Below are 13,654 nucleotides of genomic sequence, written 5' to 3'. Positions count from 1 at the left end.
ACGCAACTGTATCACAATAAGGCAACTGTATCACAATCACGCAACTGTATCACAATAAGGCAACTATATCACAATCACGCAACTGTATCACAATCACGCAACTATATCACAATCACGCAACTGTTTCATAATCACGCAACTCTATCACAATCACGCAACAGTATCACAATCACGAAACTGTATCACAATCACGCAACTCTATCACAATCACGCAACTCTATCACTATCACGCAACTGCTCAAACTGCGCAACTTGTCTCACTAATTCTTGTACCCATTTCGAGGCTGATGGAACAAAGTTGTTCCACCGCCATACTATTCTATGAAAATGTAACGCCATTTATTTCAAAACTATAAATTTAAGAAGGCCCGACTTCAGATTACAAAAGATTTTGGTTTCCAGGAAACAACAGATATAGTGTTTACACAGAACAAAGTCATAGAAACTTGAAGGAAATACAAAATAGCACTGTAGCTCACCTGGTCCATGTTATTCGGAGCTATATCCGTTTACAGGTTCAGATACGCGTGGAAAGGCCTGTGTGTGATATTTTCAAATGTAAGTGTCTTTTACGAATGATTCGAACACTTGAGACCGCTCTGTACCGATGACTTGTTTCTCTGTTGTCTTACGCTGCACCCATTCCAGCTCCACGAGGGCGGCCTGTATATAATCCATCCGAGCCAGTCAAACCAGTGGTTGATATCATGAGCAACGAAACACGCGATGACCCGCCATCCACACGGCTTGTTTACTCTGCAACTTTTCTACCTCGCCGCTTGACCACCCCACCGCTTTGCTACCACCACTTGGTTATCCCTAAAACATTACTACCCCACCTCTTGGCTACCACCCAACTTTGCTAAAACGCTACTTTTCTACCCTACTGCTTGGCTACACCAATACTTGACTACCCCATCGCTTGGCTACCCTTCCATTTGTCTTCTCTACAGTTTGGCTACCCCACCACTTGGCTACCACCCTTCTTGGCTACCCTTCCATTTGTCTTCTCTACAGTTTGGCTACCCCACCACTTGGCTACCACCCCACTTGGCTACCCTTCCATTTGTCTTCTCTACAGTTTGGCTACCCCACCTCTTGGCTACCACCCCACTTGGCTACCCTTCCATTTGTCTTCTCTACAGTTTGGCTACCCCACCTCTTGGCTACCACCCAACTTTGCTGAAACGCTACTTTTCTACCCTACTGCTTGGCTACACCAATACTTGACTACCTAACTGCTTGGCTACACCAATACTTGACTACCTAACTGCTTGGCTACACCAATACTTGACTACCTAACTGCTTGGCTACACCAATACTTGACTACCTAACTGCTTGGCTACACCAATACTTGACTACCTAACTGCTTGGCTACACCAATACTTGACTACCTAACTGCTTGGCTACACCAATACTTGACTACCTAACTGCTTGGCTACACCAATACTTGACTACCTAACTGCTTGGCTACACCAATACTTGACTACCTAACTGCTTGACTACACCAATACTTGACTACCTAACTGCTTGACTACACCAATACTTGGCTACCTAACTGCTTGACTACCCCACCGCTCGGCTACCCTTCCATTTGTCTTCTCTACAGTTTGGCTACCCCACCACTTGGCTACCACCCTTCTTGGCTACCCTTCCATTTGTCTTCTCTACAGTTTGGCTATCCCCACCACTTGGCTACAACCCTTCTTGGCTACCCTTCCATTTCTCTCCTCTACAGTTTGGCTACCCCACCACTTGGCTACCACCCCACTTGGCTACCCTTCCATTTGTCTTCTCTACAGTTTGGCTACCCCACCTCTTGGCTACCACCCAACTTTGCTGAAACGCTACTTTTCTACCCTACTGCTTGGCTACACCAATACTTGACTACCTTACTGCTTGACTACCCCACCGCTCGGCTACCCTTCCATTTGTCTTCTCTACAGTTTGGCTACCCCACCACTTGGCTACCACCCCACTTGGCTACCCTTCCATTTGTCTTCTCTACAGTTTGGCTACCCCACCACTTGGCTACCACCCTACTTGGCTACCCTTCCATTTGTCTTTTCTACAGTTTGGCTACCCCACCACTTGGCTACCACCCCACTTTGCTACCCTTCCATTTGTCTTCTCTACAGTTTGGCTACCCAACCACTTGGCTACAACCCTTCTTGGCTACCCTTCCATTTGTCTTCTCTACAGTTTGGCTACCCCACCACTTGGCTACCACCCGACTTGGCTACCCTTCAGTTTGTCTTCTCTACAGTTTGGCTACCCCACCACTTGCCTACCACCCCACTTGGCTTCCCTTTCATTTTGCTACCACCTCACTTGGCTAGCCACCGGCTTGGCTTCCCCGCCGTGTTTCGATGAACACTGATTGTTTTACAGTCAATAACAACAAGTATTTTGTGACAACATTTTACTCTAAATGTCATGAACAATCAACAGTTGCACCAATAATACAAAATATTACCCTGAATCTGCAGTGCGGGAATTCCCGCTAGATACTACATAAACAGTATACGATTCTCTGACAACCAGAATAAAAAGTTGTTAGGCATAAATTGTGTCTACATGTGTACTTTGCCATCCGCCAACTTCTAAGAAATGCCTATCAAACAATTTACCATAGGTTGGTAATTCAATATTTTCCTGTCAGTCCACTGATGAAATGTTATAGGAGCAGGTTTACCTTCTATACGTGCTAGGTTATAACCATCTTCCGGAGGCAAGGCGTTAACTGACTATAAAAGTCCAGTTTCCACCCTTGCCGAACTAGGCTAGAATTTCTGGACTCGATCGTAGCGCCACCTGTGGCTACTACGGGTTATGTCCCTTTTATGTCCCCTCCTATTAACCAATCAGTTTCCACTTCTCATATCACTTGTATTTGTTTCAAAACAAAATGGCGGCGCCCAGTCAAGACCATCTGGTCGATAATCAGTCTATATTGTAATAAAACGGGTCTTATCCCGCGAAGTGCATCAGATCATTTTGATTAAAAAATGAAAAGATTTGGAAAATATCTGTCAACGCCAATCAGTTTCCACCTCTCATATCGCTAACATTTGCTTCAAACAAAATGGCGGTCCCACAACAATCTGTCCCCCATACGGTACACCACAGCAGCTCGATATACAGTATTTTACAGGAAATTATATTTATATACCACACAGCCCTATTTTAATAGCATTGACTATTTCTCTGATGATGTCATTTCCGGATATGGTATATGCCCCGGTCTGTCAAAGTTGACGTCACAAAGCGAGATACCCGTATCAAACCCATTACCATGGAATAACCATGGTATGTAATTGGAGTGTGTACGTTTACAGCAACACGGACCCTCTCATACTAAATGGACCGGATCAGACTAGAGGGAGGGAGTGATATGGGTTTAACGCCGGTCTTAACATTATTCCGGTTATATCACGGCGGGTCAGCTTAATGTGGGAGGAAAGCCCGAAGTGATCCCCCCCCTCCGATCAGTAACAGAGGAACATATTGAATGACTTATTGACTTGACTCGCTTTTTGCCTGCAGGGAAAGTATTTTGCCAAAGTCATTTATTCAATATCGTCAAATTCATTGCTGCCAGGGTCCGTGTTCCTCAGCTCTTGTTCGGCATTCCACCTCTTCCTACAAATCTTCAGAACAGGTTCTAAGCTCCGAATCATTGGTTTTGCTGCGTTTCGGTAATCTTCACCAAGCAACCAAACAAAGGGGAGAATTCCGCATTTGGTGATCAGCAGCCACTGAAGGAAGACGGACAGTCCTCCTATTGCTCCGTCACAGGTGAAGTCAGGTCCCTGCGTTGGCAGAAACACACAGGGCGCTGGTAGGACACAAGAGAGGTATGAGATGTACCCACTCGGGATGAGGAACGACACCAAGAAGACCACGATGAGAACCTTCACGGGGACCTTGGACTTGTCCTGGTTTGACTGTTCGGGTGCTCCGGCCCTTGTGATCATGATCAGGATAATAGCAAGAAACACGATGGGGAAAAACATTGGAGCCCAGAATCCTGATAGAACTACCAAAAAGCGAGTGATAAAATCAAACCCTCTCAATACTTGACACGTAAATATTATATTGCCATTTGCTGGCGCGTTTCCTAAAAAGTCTGGTATTGACTCGCCACGGTCATTGTTTCTATAGGTACCTGGCTGAACGGTAAACAAGACAGGAATCATGAAAATATAGACTAACACGATCAGTACAGAAAGTCCGTGGAAAATAAACCGTTTCTTCAATGACATTGGTGTTTGTCTCCAACAGCAGCATAAACTCATCAGACGGGCGAACATGAGCATAAACACTGTGAACGCACAAAAACAGGTGTTGAATATTGGGTAGAATGCAAAGACGCCTAATGATGAACAATCATGTCCCCAGCGCCCTCTAGACAGGAAGTCCATATTCAGGGGGAGATAATACAGCCCAACTGTAAGATCAGCGAGGCAGAGAAGCACCGTGTAGACATTGTGAGGCTGTTGGCGAAGAGTCTTATCCTTGACGATGAGGAAGAGGATGAAGCCATTGGCGAGAACGATCCACAGCATGTAGATGAAGGAGAAGAAGATCTGTCCACCGGTCGATCCATATGGGCGTGCTTCAAGGACTGTGGAGGTCACGTTCAGGTCGTTGTCCCCCGAACCGGAAAAAGACATCTGGAAACAATGGACATTATCATGAGAAGTTAAACATTTAAACAACGGTATCAAGAACAAACAAACACACATGTGTGCGTTCGTGCGCGTGGACGTGTGTGTCTGCGCGCGCGTGGGTGTGTCTGCTTGTACAAGTCTGGAGTATTGCCGGTTTTAAGGTACCAAATGAGATACCATGCCGAAATGTGAAACATGTATACACCGCTCAGACACAGTATATTGACTCCTTGTTCTATCCCATTAATGCTGTGTACCAGGCAGGGTAACAAGTTCCATCTTTAAAAGTGTATTGGTGTGACGCGGTGAGGGGATCGAACCCCGGGCCTCCTGCTCTCCGGGAGGACGTTCTACCACACGGCGGCGGTCTAGTCATATGGTACTTGATTATTCTGGCACGGTATCCCCACAGGGAGACAAGTTTGATCATGAGGTACTGGTCTGGTATTTCCTCAGGATTTGGCAACCGTTGTTTGATAATTAACTGGGCCTCAAGCGTCAATATCACATGGTCATATAATAAGGCCATAACATTTAGTGAGTTTAATTTAAAGCCGCTTTGAGCAGTATATTTCAGTTATGCCAGTGCGTTTCAGCTTCATGTAAGTTAGTGAGTATGATTTTACGCCGCTTTTAGCAATATTCCAGCAATATCACGGCGGGGGTACACCAGAAATGGACTTCACACATTGTACCCATGTCGGGAATCGAGCCCGGTCTTCGGCGTGACGAGCGAACGCTTTAACCACCAGGCTGCTTCATGGAAGAGGAAAGCCAATGCAACACGTGATGCAGATCCAAGACGTGGACCACTAGGTGAAACTAAACAGACGCAAGGATGGTTCTGACAAATAAAAGTATCCGGGATTAGAATCCTGATATGGGAAGCCTTGCTACTCAATACACCGCACTCAGCAATATTTCAGCTGTATGACGGCAGTCAATTAAACGAGCCTGGGCCAGACAATCCAGTGATTGCACTATGAGCATCGATCTACGTAATTGGGATACGGTGACATGTATCAACCAAGTCAGGGATCCTGACCACCCGATCCCGTTAGTCGCCTCTTACGACAAGCATGGGTTGCTGTAGACCTATTCGACCCCGGGTCCTCGCAGGTCCCATCTGGAAACACACATGCTCATATGGATGACCCAGCGTTAAGCTGAAACACCGGGTTGGAATAGAAATAAAGCGGCGTGAAACCCAACTTACTCACTCACTCTCTGCCTCACCCCCTCACTCACTCACTCCAAACATTTCTGACCTTTCGCACTGACAATTACTGTATCAATGTATGTTAATACCAACTCCGATTTGAGTCCTTCAATCAAGACCAAAAAAATATATGACAACATTTTAACCTTAATATTATTAGTATTTGTGTGTGTAAAGCGTACAAGAAGTCAACATTTTAGGTGGAGGATGTGTCATGATGTGGGGACACATTACTTATGTGCGCGGAACGGAACCCCAGCAGTTGTTCAGGACAATGGCGGATACACACGGCATTAGGCATTGCGGATGTCGTGCTTGAGATAGTCAAGTTTGTTTGTTGTTTAACGCCGAACTCAAGCAATATTCAAGCTATATGGCGGCGGTCTAAAAATTTAGGAATCTGGACCAGACAATCCAGTGATTGAAATGAGCATCGATCTACGCAATCGGGATACGATAACATGCATCAACCAAGTCAGGGAGCCTGACCACCCGATCCCGTTAGTCGCCTCTTACGACAAGCATGGGTAGCTGATGAACAATTCTAACCCTTCACTGGTTTTTGTTGTTGTGTGTGTGTGTGTGTGTGTGTGTGTGTGTGTGTGTGTATGTGTGTGTGCACTTACCTTGAAAGAACGAGTATAGTTCAGTGTCTACCGTGCAAATATCCAAGCAAATATATGATCGCAGATCAGTTCGTTCACCGTTATTTACATATCCGCCTGGATTTCGCAATCGTCTAAATTTATGGAATTCTATTGGGGACATTATTGCGCTGTCGCGTTCGCGTATATTTTAACGCCCTCTTATAGAATTTTAGACTGGGCGATAATGCGATATTTTTCAAGGTATTTATGGTATTATCTCAAGATACTCTCATCACGTCAAAAAACGGACAGGAAGTATTCTATTCAAGCGAATCAAGAACTTCCATATGACTTGCTGTGACGAAGAAAATATGGCGAATGTGTATTATCATCAAATACAATGGTTACCATGACGTCACAATCAAATGACATTACTAATGGCTCTGCTACTGAAGCTGCTACTGACACTGCTTATTACTGTCTACAAAATGAAAAAGTTGGAAGAATGATGCTGGATGATAAATAAAATCTACCCTCGTGTCTTTTGATTTCAAATACATCAATACTCGTTGATAAAAGTGGAAAATGTCCTCGGCAAGCCTCGGAGTTTTTTCCACTTATCAATTCGTGTTGATATATTTGATATCAAATGACACGCGGGTGAGATACTTTAGATATATTTAAGCTATAGAAGCATTATTTTTCATACCAAATCGTTTTTTAATCAAATGAAAGAACAGATAAACTTCATAATTTCTCTGTAAAGAAAACAAACAAACAACATTACTCAAAGGGCAACAATGGGACATATCGTGTTGTCGCGCTTCGGTTAATTGTGTCGTTTTGCTTGGCTTTTAGGCGACAACGCGACAGTGTCCCTGCAAGGGTTCCATATAAATACAGTTGTCGCGAAAGACTTGCACGTTCGCCCGAGTCCGAAGAATATGAACACATCAGTTATCTCCCTTTATCGATTTCTTACACGATATACAACAACGTTCATAACTCAGGTTCACTTACGACGGAGCTTCAGGAATGCGCTTGTACCTGTCAAGGGATGACTCATGTAGCAGACACACTCACACAGCTTGCCCCAAGCCCAATTGCTGGGTGGTTATTTATACAATTGCTTGGTGGTTGTTAAAACAATTGCTGGGTTGTTAATACAATGGCTGGGTGGTTGGTAATAAAATGGATGTGTGGTTGTTAATACAGTGGATGGGTGGTTGTTAATAAAATGGATGGGTGGTTGTTAATACAATTTCTGGGTGGTTGTTAATAAAATGGATGGGTGGTTGTTAATACAATGGCTGGGTGGTTAATACAATTGCTTGGTGGTTGTAAATACAATCATGGCTGGGTAGTTGTTGTTACAATAGTTGGGTGTCCATTATTAGGCCAAAAAAGGCAAAGCCTGTGGACCTGATACAGTTGTAAACGAGAAAAATTATAAATAGATCTGAGGTTATGATGCCTGTGTACCTTAAACTTTTTAATACAATCCTTGAGTCAGGTGTTTTCCCTGACCAGTGGTTTACATTTTCAACCAAAACCGAGGATAAGTGTTTTATCTGACTAATAAACCGACAAAGTTAATTCTAATTGAGATACGCAATAACGAGGATCTATATATGCGATATAACGAGACTATAAACGCATCCGTGAGCTATGTTGAGTGACGACTACAGGTGTCATGCACGTGCTGGTCGTGCACGCACGCATTGCCCGTGAGCGTCTCCGTCATAATGTGGACAGCTTACAGTCGAGTTTCATTTAGTGGCAAGATGTGGGAGAAAGAGGAAGGTGACGATTTATTTCTCACACAAACGAAAACTAAAAATGCAGATGACTGTGACGAAGAACGGCCCGATGAAGATGAATTTGTGTATCGTTTTGGCGACCCGTTAATGGCCTGCAAAGAATATCATTGTAAATGTCAACTTCAATTAAAGTGAAGAAAATCTAGTATTGCGGGTTTTTAAAAAGGGTATGGAAGTCCTGGGGACTTGATCTGAAATATGTAATTTTTTATAACGATGAAAATCAAGTCCCGGGTTTTCTACGCAAGTAAAACCTCATGTGGGTCTTTCTCAAGTTTGAAGAAACCTAACGATCAATACAAATGAACAGTCAGAGGTGTATAATGGTATTATAAGACCAATTTATGAGGGGCGGTCGGGTAGCCTAGTGGTTAAAGCGTTAGCTCGTCACGCCGAAGACCCGGGTTCGATTCCCGACATGGGTACAATGTGTGAAGCCCATTTCTGGTGTCCCCCGCCGTGATATTGCTGGAATATTGCTAAAAGCGGCGTAAAACCTCACTCACTCACTCACCAATTTATGAAGGGAAAGAGATCCAAACAAACCGGAAAATTATCGTCCTATTAGTCTAATTAGCTGTCTAGGTAAAATATTCACTGGTATTCTAGGGTCTAGAATGAACACTTACTTGGAAAATATAAACATTCTATCAGAAGCACAAGCAGGATTTAGACATACATATTCTACCATTGATCACATATTCATACTCCATAGCTTAATCGAAGTGTTCTGCAGTTTGATAGATTTTAAAAAGGATTTTGTTAGTGTATGGAGTACTGGTACTTGGTGTAAATTATTAGCCCAGAAAATTCATGGAAAATGCTTTCGTATTATAAGATCAATGTATGATGGCATCAACTCGTATGTGTCTGTGAATGGTTTAAAGTCAGAGTGATTTGATTGTAATGTTGACTCAGCCAAGGGGAACATTCATCGCCAATTCTTTTTTCCTTGTATTTGAATGATTTAGAATCTTATTTTACGCAACATGATTGTACAGGATTGGAGTGAGTGAGTGAGTGAGTATGGTTTTACGCCGCTTTTAGCAATATTCCAGCAATATCACGGCGGGGGACACCAGAAATGGGCTTCACACACTGTACACATGTCGGGAATCGAACCCGGGTCTTCTGCGTGACGAGCGAACGCTTTAATCACTAGGCTACCCGACCGCCCCGTACAGGATTGGAGATCGATTCAGCTACACTTGGCTGTTTTGTAGATATTACTCTAGTTTTATTTGTACTTCTGTATGCCGACGACACAGCTCGTTTGGCCCTGACACCGAAATACCTACAAAACTAACTTAATTGTTTTGAAACGTATTGTAAATTGTGGCAACTATTTGTAAACAGGGATGAAACGAAGGTCCTTATTTTCGGTGATGCTAAAATTAACAAAAGTAGAAAATTTATTTTTAATGAAAATTATTTGGATTTTGTGGATGAATTTAAATATCTTGGTATGTATTTCCAAAGCAATAATAACTTTTCTAAATCTGTTAAAACTCAGTGTGACCCAGCAACGAAAGCAATGTAGTTTGTCTTACGTAAGGCACGTTTCCACAATCGCTCTTTAAAATGCCAACTCTATCTCTTTATTTTTGACGCTATGGTAAAACCAATACTACTGTATGGGGTTGTGCAATATTGGGTTGTGATCATTGTAAACTAATTGAAAAGGTTCAAGTACTGTTTCTCACAAAAATATTACCGGTAAAGAAACGCTATTAGTGATTTGTCAACACATGCTTATGATAGAGTCGGAATAGTATAATGGACTCTGCTCTAAGCAGAAATTGATTATGTTCACAGTAAGGCCAGCTTTGCCGCTTTTATTTATATGTTAAAGTGCTCCAAGGATATAGATGATAACATATTTCTTTGATGTTTAACGCTGCACTCAACAATATTCCTGCTAGATTACGGCGGTCTGTAAATAATCGAGTCTGGAACAGACAATCCAGTGGTTGACATCATGAGCCTCGATCCACGCAATTGGGAGGCGATGACATGCATCAACCAAGTGATTGATAAAGATTTTGATAGTCTACATTCCCTTTATGTCGAGAACGAATCGGGCGGCTACATTCACAACGTTTGAAGTACAATCAAGCATGCTCTTCCTTCTAAGATTTAAAAGGGGCTCATACAGCTTTTGTTCAAAAGTTGTTTGATCATCACTATTTGGAAATTCATAAACACATTGGGGCGGTCGGGTAGCCTAGTGGTTAAAGCGTTCGCTCGTCACGCCGAAGACCCGGGTTCGATTCCCGACATGGGTACAATATGTGAAGCCCATCACCCGCCGTGATATTGCTGGAATATTGCTAAAAGCGGCGTAAAACCATACTCACTCACTCATAAACACATGCCTCTGATATAGTCGAAATAGTACAACGGACTTTCCTTGTGATTATGAAATAGTTTTGTCGATTGCATTTGCTGATACATGAACCATATCACAATGTGCAGAATGAACATTTATCTGTCTGGAAAGTGTGGTACTAAACTGAGCTCGTTAAAGAAGTTTCGTTAAAGAAGAGTATATATTTGTACGAACGATGCTTAATTTGTGTTCGATCATAAGGAGTGATGTGTGGGAGTTTCGCGGCTTTCAATAGTAAATATAGAATATATGTAAATATAGAATATATTTAAAAAGCCGTCTACGTCAAATAATAAGGATCGATTTTCCGATGAAACAGAATCAACTGGGCATAAAATGCAAAGGAAGTGACAATCGTATGAATGGACCATTGAAAATCAATGACACCAGGTGTTCGAGAAATAGGTAAGCATGTCCTGCCCTACCGGTAGCACCTGCCACTCACAATTTGCATGAAAAGGTAGGTCGTAGCCTGACGCCACACAGCACAACCCCTGCCATGAAGGCAGCATGTCAACAAACCAGACAATCATGTGATGGACCAGAAAACATGAACCTCATGGGCTCGATTAGTTCACAGGGAAGATTATGACAATTTAGCCAAAGAACAAATTGACAGCAAACACATGAATGTAAAACCAAGCAATAGAAAGGCGCTAATGATACAAGTCGTTGTGTGAACAATGACAGTGGTATGGCTCGCTACGTATTGTAAGGGGGACAACCAGGCAGGTCTCCAAGCCGGCTGAAGCAGTCTGATAATCTATGTATAGGTACATCCACGTACACAGCATATATGTATGTACATCCCAGGTGCATGGGAACAGTGACTGAGTGAGTTTTGTTTTAACGCTGGTTTTAACAGTATTCCAGTTATATCACGGCGTGTCAGCTTAATGTGGGAGGAAAGTATTGCAGGTCTCAGACGTTTACCACTTCGGTGAAACCCACGAGCACGGGTATGGTGCTGACAATCCTAGAAACAGAATCGGAGCGAACCGGGATTCGAACCCATAGGTTTCCAATCACAGGTTTCTGGCGTGCCCAATGGTCGCGCCTTAGACGACTGGGCCATATTTCACGTCAGTCCAAAAGCTAACAAGAAACTGGAATAATTTAAACAATGCACGTACTTTCCTTTCCTTTACCCATTAATCCCCATGGGCCGTTTGCAAATGAGGTTGATCTTGAATTCAGACTTTACACCATACACAACATTTGAGACTATTTTGAGAAAAAGTAGTAGTTACAGTAGTAGTAGTAGTAGTAGTAGTAGTAGTAGTAGTAGTAGTAGTAGTCGTAGTAGTAGTGCCTGAAACATACTAATTCTCAAATTCTCATTTATCCAAATCCGGGACATTTGTGAGCTAGGCCATATCACAACGAATACATTTCGGATCATTGATGATGTATTGTGTGCACTATTAATGTTAATGTCCCGGGAAAGCTTGGACACAAAACGAGTATACTTAAATACGCCCTTAAATTGCATCGATAATTCTCTCTGTCACTCCATCCGTCCACGATAAGTGGTCACGAAAGGTGTATTGCCGTTATCTGAGAGGATCGCGAATGATGCAATATCAGAAGAAGTAAACATTTACGTAGCAGTAGTAGTAATAGTGGTTGTAGTTGTAGTTGTAGCAGTAGTAGTAGTAGTTGTTGTTGTAATATCAGCAGCAGTAGTTTTAGTAGAGCACTGCGGCCAGTGCATTCTCCAAGATCGTTTGACCCGTGAAGATCCAGGGTAGAATTTGTCTTCAGCAACCCATGCTTGTCGTAAGAGCCGACTGAAGGGAACGCGTTGTCAGGCTCGCTGACATGGTTGATGTCGCCGTATCCCAGTTGCGTGGATGATGCTTATGATGTCAGTCACTGGATTGTCTGGTCCAGACTCGATTATTTACAGACCGCCGTCATATAGTTGGAATAGTGTTAAACCACAAACAAACAAACAAAACTCAATCACTATCCCTTAAATAAACACAGCTCGCTGTGATAAAGTTAAAAGATGGCTGACAGCGGCGATATACAATATTCACTCACTTGCACTGATTATAGGTGAAAATATTCCGAAAATTCACTCCTGTTCGAGGACACATAAGTATGTTCATAAAGTTTGGCCATTGAATACCACTCCTTCACCCAAACAATAGGACTAGTGGGATTTCGGCAGTTAGGTGAAAGGTTGCAATTTGAATTCACTTAGACCAGTAGTTTTGTTCAACATTTAAGTTGTGGAATAAGGTGTATCGCAAAGACAGCATACACCAGCATGGCTTTATTCAAGTGTGTCTACCTTGCAATATAACTGTTTGTCGCCTCAGTCAGTATTAATCCACCTTTATGACGGTGACTCGTAAAAGAAATTGACTTTGGGACAGGCATTCCAGGGATTGATAATATAACCAACGATCCACGCCGTTGGGGTACGATGATACAAAACGAAGTGGGGTACGATGATACAAAACCGAGTCACGGAGCCTGACCGCCTGATCCATTACGACGCCAGCATAAGTTTCCGCTTTCGTCACCACTCGCCCCTTTCCGACTCGTCCCGGAATGGCACGAGTTGTCCTGAATGTGGCTGCCGGGGACCACTCCTAATCCGGATTCAAGATTCTCAAGATTCAAGATTCTTTATTTCATTATTGGAGGTCTCGTTGCCCAGAGTACAATACATTTATATCTAATTTATTTGTGGATCTCACACAAGTGATAATCAATTATTCCATATGTGACGTAATACATGATACATAATTATGTTTGTTTGTTTTTTTGTTTTTTCAAATTTCTCTTCAGATACAAAGCAAGACCTTTGATTGTTGAATGTGTTGTAGAGGACATTAGCTCATTTATTTTTTACGAGAAGGATATTTATGGTAATATTGTGGAATGAACGTATTTCTTCTTTGCTTATAATATGAACATACAAGTACAAAATGGTATCCAGATTCCTAACGGGT

At 42.7% G+C, this 13,654-nt stretch overlaps 1 protein-coding gene across 1 annotated transcript; it reads right to left on the bottom strand.

Annotated features, from left to right (window-relative positions):
• Positions 1-2,967: 2,967 nt before the first annotated feature.
• LOC124151162 lies at positions 2,968-6,630 on the bottom strand. The gene is made up of 2 exons (XM_046523520.2): positions 6,519-6,630; positions 2,968-4,676 (listed from the first exon to the last, which is right to left on the bottom strand). Exon 2 carries the CDS (start codon positions 4,674-4,676, stop codon positions 3,570-3,572), a length of 1,107 nt encoding a protein of 368 aa, XP_046379476.2. The 5' UTR covers positions 6,519-6,630; the 3' UTR covers positions 2,968-3,569.
• Between the last annotated feature and the right edge of the window lie 7,024 nt (positions 6,631-13,654).

The sequence above is a fragment of the Haliotis rufescens genome, unplaced genomic scaffold (genome assembly GCF_023055435.1).
Source record: "Haliotis rufescens isolate VD_foot unplaced genomic scaffold, xgHalRufe1.0.p SCAF_43, whole genome shotgun sequence".
Classification (NCBI taxonomy): Eukaryota; Metazoa; Mollusca; class Gastropoda; order Lepetellida; family Haliotidae; genus Haliotis; species Haliotis rufescens.
This window is presented reverse-complemented; position numbering and strand designations above follow the sequence as displayed.

Bases quoted from the DNA above. Each gene is read 5' to 3' on its own strand.
- LOC124151162 (XM_046523520.2), bottom strand. From the start codon at position 4,676: ATGTCTTTTTCCGGTTCGGGGGACAACGACCTGAACGTGACCTCCACA.